Below are 15000 nucleotides of genomic sequence, written 5' to 3'. Positions count from 1 at the left end.
TTCATATATTTCGCTCGGAATGTCGCCTCTATTACCTACCACCCAAGACACTTGATGAACTGGTTTCATGAAGTGTCTATATATACAGGTATAATTTATTTTTCACACTATGTTTACTGCTTGAAGTGTAAAGGTGTTTCGCAAAAGGTGTATTGTTAGCCAGGCAGTGTGACGCATGGGGATGGTTGTGACGTTAGTAAGTGCTTCAATACTGATATCACCTTCTTTGCCATCGTGCAGAACCGTTCAACTCCTGAAGTTAAGAAATGTCACTGAGGGGGGAAAGGGGGGAGAGAGTCCTAAGACAATATTTTTTGTCTTAGACACAATAATACAATTTCAAGGGAAAGTTTAAGAGAAGCATTGGAATCGTTGTTATGTAAGAAAGGAGGAGGAAGAGGGGGACAGAAATGATGGAAAGATTATATCTGTACTTATTATTTGGGCGGCCCATTGTTAAATGGGCGGGCGTATATTTGTGGTGCATTGTTGTGATGTGGTCAGTTGATAAAAGAGCAGGGTAGACCCTCCTCACCACTCTCTCCCTCCCCTTTTCTATCGGGAATGGGGGCTGAAAACAAGATGTGTGGTGAGTGTGCTTGATTCTCTCCTTTGACCGTAAATATGATATTGGAACGGAACATCAGAGCCTTTGCAGACACGGCAACAGGTGGTGGTGGTAAGGGGCAAGCAGTGCAGAAATCTTCGCGCCAGAGCCATTACTGTTCGTGGGGGTTGCTATGGTTACTGTGGCGCTTGAAGACGCGTCGCTAATTCAGGGTGTGTTTAGGTGTGGGGAAGACGGCAGCCTCCTAGGTGCAGGCAAGCCATTTGCAGAATCCCCAGCTCATATTTTCTTGTGTTTTTGTACATGAATTCCTGAAAGCCACTGACAGACTTTAGTCTCTCTCTCTCTCTCTCTCTCTCTCTCTCTCTCTCTCTCTCTCTCTCTCTCTCTCTCTCTCTCTCTCTCTCTCTCTCTCTCTCTCTCTCTCTCTCTCTCTCTGTACATATATATATATATATATATATATATATATATATATATATATATATATATATATATATATTATATATATATATATATATAATGCAGCTTGCTAGTTTCTAAAATGTGTCTATTTATAAGAAAATGAATTTTACGTTTTGTATAGTATTATCTGCTTTTGCGAAAATATAGGGATTGTAGAGCATAAGATGAATCTTTTATTCATAGCATGCGGTAGTAGAGAATGTTAAGAACGATCAACGATATGGCAGCGGCACGTCCAGTAGCGAGGCCTCCCGGCGCTCCTGACTGCTGAACGACGTGGTTGTATGGCCTCGCGACACCAGGCTGCTGCGCCCTTCGCTTTACGCTCGATCACACCGACATCCTCTCGGCCCTGCGACTGCCGCTCACGCGCCTCGTCTCTGCCGCGATCTCCAAGTCTAATGTTGGACTTGCTCGCCGCTTCCTCGATCTCCCGCAAATCACCTGCCTCGCTGAACCCGGAAGTTGCCAGGTGTACTGCTAAAAGCACCTGCGGTTATCGGAACGCATAGGTGGCTTGCGAGTTGTAGGACGTCACTGATGAACTAAGCGTTTGTGCGGGAGTGAGTGAGTGAGTGAGTGAGTGAGTGAGTGAGTGAAACATATGTTAACATATATACCCCTCCATCTTTCTGTCTTTACCTCTTAAGCAGGAGTATGGGGTTCCAATAGCAGTGTTTTAGATAAGAGGATATAGGAGCACTTACCCACTCGGTGAAGGAGAGAGACTCCATTAACGAGGGATTGTGGGAACAGCTAACTAGTGCAATAGGTAGAGCTTAATGGGGTGATACGAAAACTTGTGTGGATGGGGATTCACGATCATCTAATTTACTTTTCGTCTTGCTTCAGTCTTGACACTCATTTCGCTTACGTAACTCGTAAACGCGGACAGGGAGAAGCAGAAGCACACTGCAGATTCTCTCTCTCTCTCTCTCTCTCTCTCTCTCTCTCTCAAAGTCAAAGTCTCTCTCCCTCCCTCTTCCTCCCTCCCTCCCTCCCTCCCTCCCTCCCTCTCTCCCTCCCTCCCTCCCTCTCCCTCCCTCCCCCTCACCTTTTCTCCCTCTCTACCTCCCTCTCTACCTCCCTTCCCCCCCCCACTTACATGTATAGCTGTATGTATTTTACATATATATATAATCCTCATTTTTCAATACTGCACACAGCCTAAGTTTACATAAGCGTGCTATCCCAGTCCTCGGTTCTTGAAGACGGCCTGGGTATCGAGCCACCAGTCGGAGCGGATCCGCCCTTACGTTCAAGTCGTGTGAGGGGCAGTAGTTACGCGAATCCTTATCAGGATGCCCCGATACCCGCTTTCATCCCGCATCCACTCTCCACCTGTTCCGCACCCGCATCTCGCCTTCTGTCTCCCGCTGCCCCCCCCCCCCTCACCACCACCACCACCCTCACCCGTCTCCTCTATAAACCCTGCTAACCATCCCCTATCTCCCCCCCCCCCCCCGCTAGCCCCCCGTCCTCTCTCCCACACCAACACACCCGTATCCGTACCCCCTGGCACCCCCCCCCCCTTTCCCCATCTACCCCCACCCCACCCCACCCTCCCAACGGCATTACGACAACCTCCGCCACCCGACTTTCACTTGTATACCGCGAGCGTCCCTTCCTCCCCGCACCTCCCAGTCTACCCACGCATCCCTCTCTGCTCCCCTCCCCCCCCTCCCCCCTCGCCCCTCGCCCCTTCCTCCTCACCCCCACCCCCGCCCACCTTCCTCCTCACCCCACCCCCGCCCACCTTCCTCCTCACCCCACCCCCGCCCACCTTCATTCCTGTTGGCCCGTTACGCAGTCCCCGCGGACGTGTGTGTTACGGCCCACGGAAACAATATGCGTATACGCACTATTTTAAAAGTGTAATATATGATAATGCGTGACAAGAATATAACGAGGGAACCTTTATAATATGGGTCACAGGTATTGTAATGGACAGTGTGTGTGTGTGTGTGTGTGTGTGTGTGTGTGTGTGTGTGTGTGTGTGTGTGTGTGTGTGTATGTGCGTGCGTGCGTGCGTGCGCGCGCATGTGCATCCGTGTATGTGCATGTGCTTTCGTGTGTGCGTGGTTTGGAACGCCTGTGTGCTTGTGTTTTGTAAGGTGGCTGGTAATGGCTTGGGAATGTGCGTTACGAAGGCGGAAATTCTCAGTACTTTCGCTGCGGCGAGGGGGCGAGACTGGCCATTTTCCAGAGGGAATTGCCGTTTCCTTTTCATAGCTGCGCGCACTGTCGGTGACAGTTAGGAGACGATAATCACCCTAAATGATAGGCGACGAGGGACGATGCCGTAGAAGGGAGCCATTAGAGAATAATTGACTGCATACAATGGAGAGAACTTTCGCTGCTGACATTTTATTGACGTAGCCCTCCAAGACTGACAGGAGGACGAGGATGCGCCATTATCACATGTTATATATCCTCGTTATGGCAACAGCCCCTTCTCGCCATCCACTTGGTGTCCCCCTCCCCCTTGTGGCACCGCTCCTACACCCCGCCACATGCTCCATGGCAACGCTCCCTAATTACAGTCCAGACCTTGCGGCCAATCGTCCGCGCAGACTCTCCTCGGTATGGCAACTCTCCGTGTTCTTTCTAGAGCGCCATCCTTCTGAGTCAAGTTCCCATTCCTCTACCACCATGGCAACCCATCAGATAATCCCCCCGCCGCTTCACGCATATTTTTTCTCTCGCTTCACCCACCTGGCATCGCGCCTCGTGGTAGCAAGACGTCCGTCCGTCCGTGCGCCGACGCCCCCTGTGCGCGATCGGCCCGGTGTCATCTCCACGAGCCTTTGCTCTTCGTGTGACCCCTTGGGCCCATGACCGAGATGTCGGCTTGTGATGGAAGAGTGTGTTATGAAAAAGTAGATGGGGAGAAAGAGAGAGAGAGAGAGAGAGAGAGAGAGAGAGAGAGAGAGAGAGAGAGAGAGAGAGAGAGAGACTGAGACTGAGAGAGGCGTGGTGGGGCGTTACTTCTGACCATCGTGTGACAGACAGGATGTGACGTGTCGTGTCGGGGCGTGCCGATGACAACGTAAAGGTGTCAGCCGAGCTGGAGAATTCGACGGGAACGCCGCGTGAACGGGAAAGCGCTGGCGTCGCTGGTCGTGATTAGGATACTCGGAGATCCTATCGGGGTGTTTCCATGGACGTAGACGCACTCAAGAGACGTTGTGGGAGGTGGGTGGGGGTCAGATGGGTCGCGGATGGACGGTCGGTTGGCGGACGGGCGGGCGGGTGGACGTGCGGGCGGGCTAAGCGGTGAGACGGTGTATTGATTGTCGTGCATGAGGCTCGGCCTTCCCCGGTGCTGCAGCCACGCCGGCACCACCCTGGGCAAGGTCGTCGGGTAGCCGCTGCTAGGTCACACAGCACCCGCCTCTGTATCCACACTGTACACTTTCGTTCTCATCATCACAGGTGGCAGCTAATGCTGTATAGGCTGTGAGCATTTTATCTGTTGTCTCGTACCTCCACATCGCAGTCTCTCTCTTTTCTCCATTTGATATCCTGATGAAGCTCACGAACTGTTCTTGTGAATATCCCTAAAGCGGGACCATAGAAATACTTATTCTTCAGAGACCGGCCGCCGAAAGGACATACACGCGCATTCTTTCACGCCCACACGTATATTTATCTTCTTTTTGTTTTTCTTGGTTTTCTGTCCTCACTTTCTTTCTTTTCCTCTTCTCTCTCTCTTTATTATTGTTGGCTTCTTTTACTTGTTTTTCTCGCTAATCTGTTGGGGTTTCCTCTCCTTCCCTTCTTTTTCCTGTCCAATTCTGTAATAACGCTCCCTCTTCATATGCTTTCTTTTATCCTTTCCCTTTTCCTCTATCTTTCATCCTTTCCATTTTTTCTTCTCCTAAACTGTAATCTTATCCTTTTTCCTTGTTTCTATTCGTTCTTTTCTTCTTTAACTTTTCCGTTCATTGCCTGCCATCTTCCTCCATTAATCTATCTATATCTGTTTGTCTATGTATGTATGTATGTATGTATGTATGTATGTATGTATGTATGTATGTATGTATATATGTATATATGTATATATATATGTATATATGTATATATATATATAATATATATATAATATATATAGATATATTATAATATATAATATATATATATATATATATATATATATATATATATATATATATATATATATATATATATATATATATATATATATATATATATATATATATATATATATATATATATATATTATGTGTATGTGCCCGTCTGTTTATCCGTCCATCCATCCAGCCATCTACCTCTCTTGCTCCCTTGTTCTTCCATGCTCTCGCTGTTATTTTCTCTCTGTCTATTTCCCGATGGAAGCTAAGGTATTTTAACAGGGTATGAGAACTGGTTTTGGTAACCTTGTAAGGCCGCATCCTTTCCAACGGTGACGTAGGGTTGAAAGCTCGTGGTTAGGTCTAACTAAGCTTTTTCTGTGCAGGCTGTCGCAGGATACATAGGCTTATAGGTGTAAAGCATTCTACTTTCATTAGAACACCGCAGTGATACGATTGATAGCGATGTATAGTAGTTTTGTTCTGGATTTTCCCTTTTTTGTTCAGTTATGATGATCGCTTTATTACAAGAGGTAATGTAAGGACTCCTCTGTATTTCTGAATCAGAAGGTTGAGAGTCCTTCACTTGGCCATTTATTCTTGAACCTTTTTAGGTGAGTCAGTTCTGGAATCTGGCGGTGACGGAAATCCTGCTTTGCCTCGTCTATTTTTTGTTGTCGGTATGCAAGTCGATAGGGGAAGCCTTCGTGTCCGAGATATGGAAGTTTACAGATGTCATGTTGAGACATGTGAGATTTACTGTAAGGTTTTGAGGGTAATTGGGACGGTAATGAATATTTGTAAAGTGTATCTGCAGGCTATCTGATTTCTGTATAGATTTTGTCAGTGCGGATGTTGTAATGTAGCTGGAATAACTAGGTAGGTATGGTGATTTATAAGGCATGCAGCCTTTTGTGGCCTTGCGTCATTCTGCGAACTGTCTTACGTCACTCTACCTACCCTTGCGCAGCACGAAAGCGGCAAGACTCATACCCTGGAGCGAGCAGGGTACCCCCTCTGCCCTCCTGCCCTGTGGAGAACTATTCCATAAAGGTGCGATTGCAGTGTGAAAGTGAGTCGTACTGCAGATGCGATGCAGGTTGCCGATACTGACGGCTGCTTCAAAACTCGAATCTGTAGCAGGACAGGAGAGGTTGGCAAGATTTTATCCACGCGACCCTTTTGTATCATAGTAGGTGGTTGTAACAGTGTTTGCTGCTTCATAGAGCCTGCTGTTACCGTCTCCTTGTTAGTTTTCCTCATCCAGAGGATACTGGTAGCGTGACGTATGAATTATTTTTTTATGATCACGTTTATTTTGAGCATCTATCTCTTTGGTGTTGTCATGGGGATCTTGGGTGGGGTAGGGTATGGAGAGTGGGTCAGTCAGGAAGTGTCAGGAGGCTCACAGGTGTGCCATTGTTTGTGAGGCTGTAGCTTCACATCTGTCACTCGTGCTATTGTTTCATGTTGTGTTCAGAGAGCCTTCAGTATGACCCTTGTTTTTGCATGTTGTTTGTGTTGTGTACAGCACAATCAGGGCCGTCATCCCGGGCTACAGGAAGGGAAGTTGGGCGCTTTGGGGTTCCTTAGGACGAGTTAGATCCTAGGGCTGTGATTAGGTCTTGGATTTAGGAACATGCCCTAGGTGCTTTAGTTATCTCCATACCATTTAGTACTGTTTTTAATGATGGGCGAATGTTGTTCCATTGTTCTGCTTTCCCCTCGCTTGACACTTTTGTGTTCATAGCCAGAGCAGGGGAATACGAGACTCACCATACTCAGCGACAATGCCAGAATTTAGACCTGTTTTCCAAAGCTTCTGAACCGACCGCCACACCAGACAGTATCAAACGACTAACACGAAGCGGCTAGATTATCCGTACTGCGACAAGCTTCCGGGGATGTTTGAAATCCATAGGCTCGACCGGGAGGGTGGCTCCCCCTGCTACCTCACCTCCCAAGGCTGCCGTGTTCTCATATAATCAATCGGCAAGGACGTGTTCCCCCAGAGATATCGACCGAGGGACGGCTAAAGGGGTGGGGACCTGCCAAGGAGGGAATTCCTCTACTTGTTACTGACGTGTTTCTGCGCTAACTTGCAGACGGGGCTGGGAGAGGTGGGGTCGCACAGAGGTAAATTCTGTCGTGAATTATTTAAGGTTATGATGTTTTTTTTAATATCTATTTGCGCAATGAAAGTAACACAGGTTGCGAAAAGTAGAACACATTAATAGCTTCATAATTACAGGCATTCCAGCACGCAATGGTGCAGGTGCTTTCAGTAAACGTGCCGTTACGCCAACAGAGAGTAAACATATTAGTGATATAGAAATGTTGCTCAGGTGTGCGGTTGCCTCTCATCGGAACAAGTCATCGGGGGGAGAGTGAGAGGCACACGCTGGTAAGAAGGATATTGCAGCAACTTCAAGGCTTTGCACACACATCGATCACGAGGGGAGGGTGAGGGGGAGGGGTTGTGGGATATGGGATGGAGAGGAGGGAGGCGAGGCGAGGCGAGGCAAGTGCACTGACATCGTGTGTTAACTTATGTTTAGACAACTACTGACAGATTAGGGGGATGTCTGTTGAGGAAATACGAATAAGATCGTAGGTAAGTCAGTTTCAAGGCATGTGTTTTGAATTGGTAATTAGGCTAGACTCCGTACCGTACGACTTGGGGGGGGGGGGAGGTAAAGTTGTAAATCTTTACCTCAAGAATAGGCTTGCTGATCTCCGCACTGTCCCAAACATGTTGAACAATGCAACGATACGTCGAGCAAGCTTTGTAGGACATCTTTGATGTCGTACAAGTTGCCAGATACTTATATAATACTAGCTATTGTTTTGTTTTTTTTCCTGGGCAAAGTTTCAATCGACTTTCAGAAAAAAAACACCACGATCTCAAAACAAACAAACACGCATACATGCACACATTTTATATGCACTTACTGTTTACATATGCATACAAACATGCATATACAATAAGATTGGTGTACATGTGTTTTTGTTTATTAGTTATATAAGTAAGGAAGAGAGAGAATGATAGTTTACAAGAGTGGCATGATGCTAACTTGTTTGTGCCTCAGAGTAGGAGATCGAGGGATAAGAGAGTAGGCTTCCCTCTTTCCGCGGTGCTCCTCTGGCATCAGTTTTAATCATTGCCTCCTCGGGGTGAGAGGTTAAGGCGTTGAAGGGGTATTGAGGTTGGGCGGGGATGCGTGGTCTGGGCTGGGGTTGAGGGCACTAGAGAGGAATGCGCATTTTTTTTCTTTTTTTTTGTCGAGAACGATTCTCAAGGAAGGAAATAATGTCTCGAGTGCAGTTTCGCTTGTGTTGTGGAACCATCTCTCGGTTGTTAATTTGCTTCGGAATATTACAGGTACCCAATATACATGAATGATTTAGGATTTAGGACTAAGTGATTTACGGAAAAAAAGATACATGATACGTTAGTGATACCAATATTTCTAGTGAATTCTGCCGCCGATCGAGACTTCATGTTTCTTCCCCGCCCAGAGGCTCTCAAGGGCGAGTTGGGAGGAACGTTCTTGTGCCAAAATTAATCCGAATCACACCACCACCAAGGAACGTTTTATAAGTCTTAGGTGAACGTTTATTAAACTAGATACTTCTTGTGTGTCGTCTTAGTTGGAGAACCTGTAGAACCTTTAGTTTTGAAGAAAAAAAATAGAAGAAAAGTAAAATAAGTAGATAAGTAAAAAGAAAACAGGGTTCGTGACGAAGTGACCTTAGCCCTGTCACTGACCAGTGTTTGTGAAGTGAGAGTTCGACCTCAGAAGCGGCAGTGATCAGTGTCCCTACCAGTGCCATCCTCATTCAGCTCAAGATCAAGCCTCATTTCGTGTGGCAGTGATCACTTCGCATCAGTGCCATTCGTCTCCAGCTCAAAATTTAGCCTTTTTCCACACCTGAGAGCCAGCGTCTGACGTCAGCTCCAGCAACCAACTCAACCCGGCGTCCAGTACAGCCCGGTTACAGCCTTTTCCACCCAGGATATTATGTAAGTATTGGCCCGCTGTCCCTTGCCTCAGGCTGGCACTCGGGCCGCTGGGAATGTGTGGCCATGCTGTTAGGGTCTTGCAATGTATCGAATGTTGTTACTTCGTTATTTTTTATTTTAGAATATTGTTGTTATCATTATTATTGTTATTGTAATTATTATTGTTATTATTATTATTATTGTTATTATTATTATTATTATTATTATTTATTATTATTATTATTATTATGAATATTATAATTATTACTATGATTGTGATAATTATAATTACTGTTGTTATTATCGTTATTATTGTTATTGTCATTATTATTATTATTGTAATTATTATTATTATTGTAATTATTATTATTATTGTAATTATTACTATTATTGTAATTATTATTATTATTGTAATTATTATTATTATTGTAATTATTATTATTATTGTAATTATTATTATTATTGTAATTATTATTATTATTGTAATTATTATTATTATTGTAATTATTATTGTTATTGTAATTATTATCATTATTTTGATTGTTATTATTATTTTGATTGTTATCATTATTTTGATTGTTATCATTATTTTGATTGTTATCATTATTTTGATTGTTATCATTATTTTGATTGTTATCATTATTGTTATTATTATTGTTGTTGTTATCATTATAATCATTATTGTTATTATTATTATTATTATTATTATTATTGTTATTGTAATTATTATTGTTATTGTTAATATTGTTATTATTGTTATTGTAATTATTATTGTTATTGTTATTTTTATTGTTATTTTTATTTTTTTTGTTATTATTATTGTTGTTATTGTTATTATAATTATTATTATTATTGTAATTATTATTGTTATTGTTGTTATTATTATTATTATTATTATTATTGTTATTATTATTATTATTATTATTATTATTATTATTATTATTGTTATTATTATTATTATTGTAATTATTATTGTTATTGTAATTATTATTATTATTGTAATTATTATTATTGTAATTTTTATTATTATTGTAATTATTATTATTATTGTAATTATTATTATTATTGTAATTATTATTATTATTGTAATTATTATTATTATTGTAATTATTATTATTATTGTAATTATTATTGTTATTGTAATTATTATTATTATTGTAATTATTATTATTATTGTAATTATTATTATTATTGTAATTATTATTATTATTGTAATTATTATTATTATTGTAATTATTATTATTATTGTAATTATTATTATTATTGTAATTATTATTATTATTGTAATTATTATTATTATTGTAATTATTATTATTATTGTAATTATTATTATTATTGTAATTATTATTGTTATTGTAATTATTATTATTATTGTAATTATTATTATTATAATTATTATTATTAATATTGTTATTATTGTTATTGTAATTATTATTGTTATTGTAATTATTATTGTTATTGTAATTATTATTGTTATTGTAATTATTATTGTTATTATTATTATTATTGTTATTGTAATCATTATTGTTATTGTAATTATTATTGTTATTGTAATTATTATTGTTATTGTAATTATTATTGTTATTATTATTATTATTGTTATTGTAATCATTATTGTTATTGTAATTATTATTGTTATTGTAATTATTATTGTTATTGTAATTATTATTGTTATTGTAATTATTATTGTTATTATTATTATTATTGTTATTGTAATCATTATTGTTATTGTAATTATTATTGTTATTGTAATTATTATTGTTATTGTAATTATTATTGTTATTATTACTTTTATTATTGTTATTGTAATCATTGTTGTTATTATTATTAATATTGTTATTATTGTTATTGTAATTATTATTGTTATTGTAATTATTATTGTTATTGTAATTATTATTATTATTGTAATTATTATTATTATTGTAATTATCATTATTATTGTAATTATCATTATTATTGTAATTATTATTATTATTGTAATTATCATTATTATTGTAATTATCATTATTATTGTAATTATCATTGTTATTATTATTATTATTGTTATTGTAATCATTATTGTTATTATTATTATTATTATTATTATTATTGAAATTATTATTACTATTGTAATTATTATTATTATTATTGTAATTATTATTATTATTGTAATTATTATTATTATTGTAATTATTATTATTATTGTAATTATTATTGTTATTGTTATTATTATTGTTATTGTAATTATTATTATTATTATTGTAATTATTATTATTATTGTAATTATTATTATTATTGTAATTATTATTATTATTGTAATTATTATTGTTATTGTAATTATTATTATTATTGTAATTATTATTATTATAATTATTATTATTATTGTAATTATTATTATTATTGTAATTATTATTATTATTGTAATTATTATTATTATTGTAATTATTATTGTTATTGTAATTATTATTATTATTGTAATTATTATTGTTATTATTAATATTAATATTGTTATTATTGTTATTGTAATTATTATTGTTATTGTAATTGTTATTGTTATTATTATTATTATTGTTATTGTAATCATTATTGTTATTGTTATTATTATTGTTCTTATCATTATCATTATTATTATTATTATTATTGTTATTGTAATCATTATTGTTATTATTATTATTATTATTATTATTATTATTGTTATTGTAATTATTATTGTTATTGTAATCTGGATTGGGGACATGTTGAGCGTCCCGCGTTGACGTGTTCTCGTGGCATTGTTAGGCTTTTTCTGGAATTTTTTTACGGGTTCGAAAACCAGGGAACACGTATAACAGATAATCCATGCATGAATACTTTTTTCCCGGCAGTTCGCACAAACTTTCGGGTGATCAAAGCGTTGGCCAAACTCTACATTGCTGCACATGGCTTTATTTATGATTTTGGCACTACCGCCCTGCCCCTTGTGTGGAGAGCCCAGAAAAAAAGATGCTGTCAAGAATAAGTTTTATTTTTTTTAAGTGAAGTTTAAGCTGAAATTACCAGAGTATGTGAACAGGGTGTGGGCAGAGGTAGGACTGTAAAATTATACAAAATTAAGATTAATTGTATATTCTTGGTTTATAATATCCTGTGGTAAATCACAACTATACGTTGTTCCTCGTTGATTGTCGAGATAAATCACTGCTATATGACAAAAAAGGGCCTCTTCCTGTTCGCCGGGTCATAGAGTCTAAGAAAAGAAGAGAGGCAGAAAAATGATAAAATTAGAAGCCGTGGCGGCTAAAAGTTGCCTAACCTCACTCGAGGCAGATTATGGCACTCCCAGGCCATGGCAATGGTTTGTTTATTTTACGCACAAATGCCGACACAGTACTACGGAATGCCAAGTGAGAACTTATCTGGAGCTTTTATTTATAGGTTAAGTGTCACAGTGTGGCACTTGCAATCGATTCCTTCTCTTATAGTTCATTTTATTTTTAGATGTGAGTGATTCATGTAACTGATTTCGGTGTTTATTAATGTATATATTTATTCGGCTTCATTGATTGCCATAAAGTGTTTGGAGACAAGTTGTTTTGACCTAGTTCGCCACGCCGCGCTGTAGCCCCAATGCAGGCAGCCTACAGGTGGCGTACCTTAAATCACGACCTACTAAAGCGTAGGCGTTATCGATCGGGTTACATACCAGTAACAAATAGGAAGGCAATCTTTATTCAAGCATTGTCTTGAGTTACCATCATTGGTGGTGCATTGTAGAGTCTATTGAAAGAGAGAGGTACCATCACTAAATTAGATGAATGAGAAAGTCTGATTGGCGGGCAACAAAGAGCCCACAGTGCCACGGATGGTGTAGAGCTCACAGATAGGCTCCGAGTGACCTATATAGTGTGGCACCGCTGCCTGCTATCAGCTGAGACGCGGGTGCCACGCGTCGCATGTCCCTGATTTATTCACCTTCTCATCCTTATGATCCTATTTGATGATGAAGTTATTTCGGGATGGTTTAATTACGATTATCTTCTTTCTTGCAGTGGGAGAAACGCTTGTCGTTTTGCTGCAGATATTATTGTTGATTAAGGTCTATTTACGTAACAGTGACTAATATTTGAAGGCATTATCATCAATAACAACAACAGCTGCAACACAAGCAGAGGAAGGAAGTGTGGTACGTAGCTACGCCAGCCAAGGGTGACCCACATTAACGGAGTGCCAAGCATTTCATTACTGGGTTAGTAGGGAATCTCCAGTGGCAACCCGACCAAACCCGACCCAGACTATTCCAAGTAGCTCCCTACGTCATCAGGATCGGAGAGGGAATTCGAGGGTCGCGAAGGGAAGGGAAGGCAGTCGTCATTTTAATAACGGCGATGCCTTGGCAAACGCGACCTAGTTTATTGGAGTGTCTGTGGGAATGATTTGGGAGTCTGAGTCATGGCACTCGAGTCAGGGGGGAATGCGTGTGCGTGCTAGAAAGAATGGCAGGGGTAGGGCAGGGGATGGGAGCAGGGGCATGGGCCGGGGCTGGATAAAGCCAGGGGGAGAGGGAGAGAAAGAGTGAGTGAGGAGGGAAAGATTATGCCAGCGTCCGGGGACGTCTGATTACAACAAGGAGATTATCGAAAATGAGCTGGTGATCAGAGCTCGTGTAAAACACATTGCCTTGACGGGGCGGTATGCAGTGTGAATGGCTTACGTCACAGGACTGTAGCATCGATGTAACTAGACTTTAAATATCTCTTGAATGTAGGTATTGTTTCTGCGCCGAGTGACGTAGATACCGTGTTTATTGAATAATTGAGAATGGAAGAAGAGCACTATTATATATGGATAATGGTGGATATAGTTGGTCTCGCAACGCCCTTTCTTAGTACCTGGTGGCGTTTGAGGGCAACAAGCATATACTGCCAGATACAGATAAATATATAAACAGGCAGTCATATAGAGTAGAAGGTATATAAGACAGGCGCATGATATGATAAAATGAAGAGTAATGACTGAAGAGAAGAGGATCGCGTAGATACATATAGATGTGTTTGATTAATGAAATAGTATGTACAGTGTGTTGTTGCATGTAATAACGTTTTTCACTTGCCGCGTGGTTAAGTTACAGGGGAGGATAACTCCATCGACTCTGTACTTAGATAGATGGACCCGCCAAATTACATGGTGATTCCCAGAGCTTACTTTCATCAAGGGAAGTATGCAACGATGCCAAACTAAAGTGATCAAATCGCTGTCCCTCTCTGCCGCTTATGCCAGCCAGGTTAGTCCCTTGGCGCAGGAGGTATGCCGAATGTTTTCAGAAGTTATTACTTCATTAGAGTTATACCTGAGGCTAAGGTGTGCATCAGGAACTGCCGGAGTATCTCGATAATTAAGCCGCCCTTACTATGTAATTACGGCAACTAATGATTGGCCAGACGTGTTCGATTATGAGGGTCGACGGGGAACTCACATGGAAGCAGGTCATGAATGTGTAGGAAGGGAAAGGGGAGGGGGAGGAGGGGGAGTAGGGAGGGAGGGAATATGCCATGCGTATGGGCCAGGCTCTTTAGGGGGGGGGGGTTGCATATTAAAAAGGTATCGAGGATAAGGATTCCTTTGGGAGTGTCAAGATGGGGGTATAGGGATGATTGAATAGCTGGTATAATGCCAATGATTTTTGATAAGGCATAGGTCACTATCACTCACTTTTGGAGTAAGAAGTTATATATTATGCACTGTTTAACGCTAAGCCATGAATAAAAATGGGTATTGGTGGCTAGATAAAAAAGAAAAGGAAAGCATAGCAAAGGGAGGGGGAAAGGGGGCGGGAGCAGGGTGGTGAAATGAGGTCAGTAGGGGAGGGGAACATGTGGAATATTGAGGGGAAGATGAAGAGAAGCAGGTCTTAG

At 40.1% G+C, this 15000-nt stretch overlaps 1 protein-coding gene across 26 annotated transcripts in view; it reads left to right on the top strand.

Annotated features, from left to right (window-relative positions):
- LOC122264083 (uncharacterized) overlaps positions 1-15000 on the top strand; it is a 235876-nt gene that overhangs the window by 118008 nt on the left and 102868 nt on the right. Inside the window, exon 1 of one of the 26 annotated variants that reach the window (XM_086538106.1) lies at positions 8513-9151. The exons of 22 other annotated variants lie outside the window; for them this stretch is intronic. Coding sequence is in view for 1 of the 4 variants with exons in the window: in XM_086538101.1 (XP_086394227.1) it covers positions 9150-9151 (2 nt within the window). In the remaining 3 variants the exon portion in view is untranslated. Of the gene's footprint in view, positions 1-8512; positions 9152-15000 lie in introns of those variants that run through there. 3 more of the 26 variants (XM_086538101.1, XM_086538110.1, XM_086538125.1) reach the window with 3 other exon arrangements.

Source organism: Penaeus japonicus, unplaced genomic scaffold, assembly GCF_977035675.1.
Source record: "Penaeus japonicus unplaced genomic scaffold, GWHDUDI00000001_assembly GWHDUDI00000006, whole genome shotgun sequence".
NCBI classification, from domain to species: Eukaryota; Metazoa; Arthropoda; class Malacostraca; order Decapoda; family Penaeidae; genus Penaeus; species Penaeus japonicus.
Note: the sequence above shows the minus strand (reverse complement) of the source record. Positions and strands in the feature narration are given on the sequence as shown.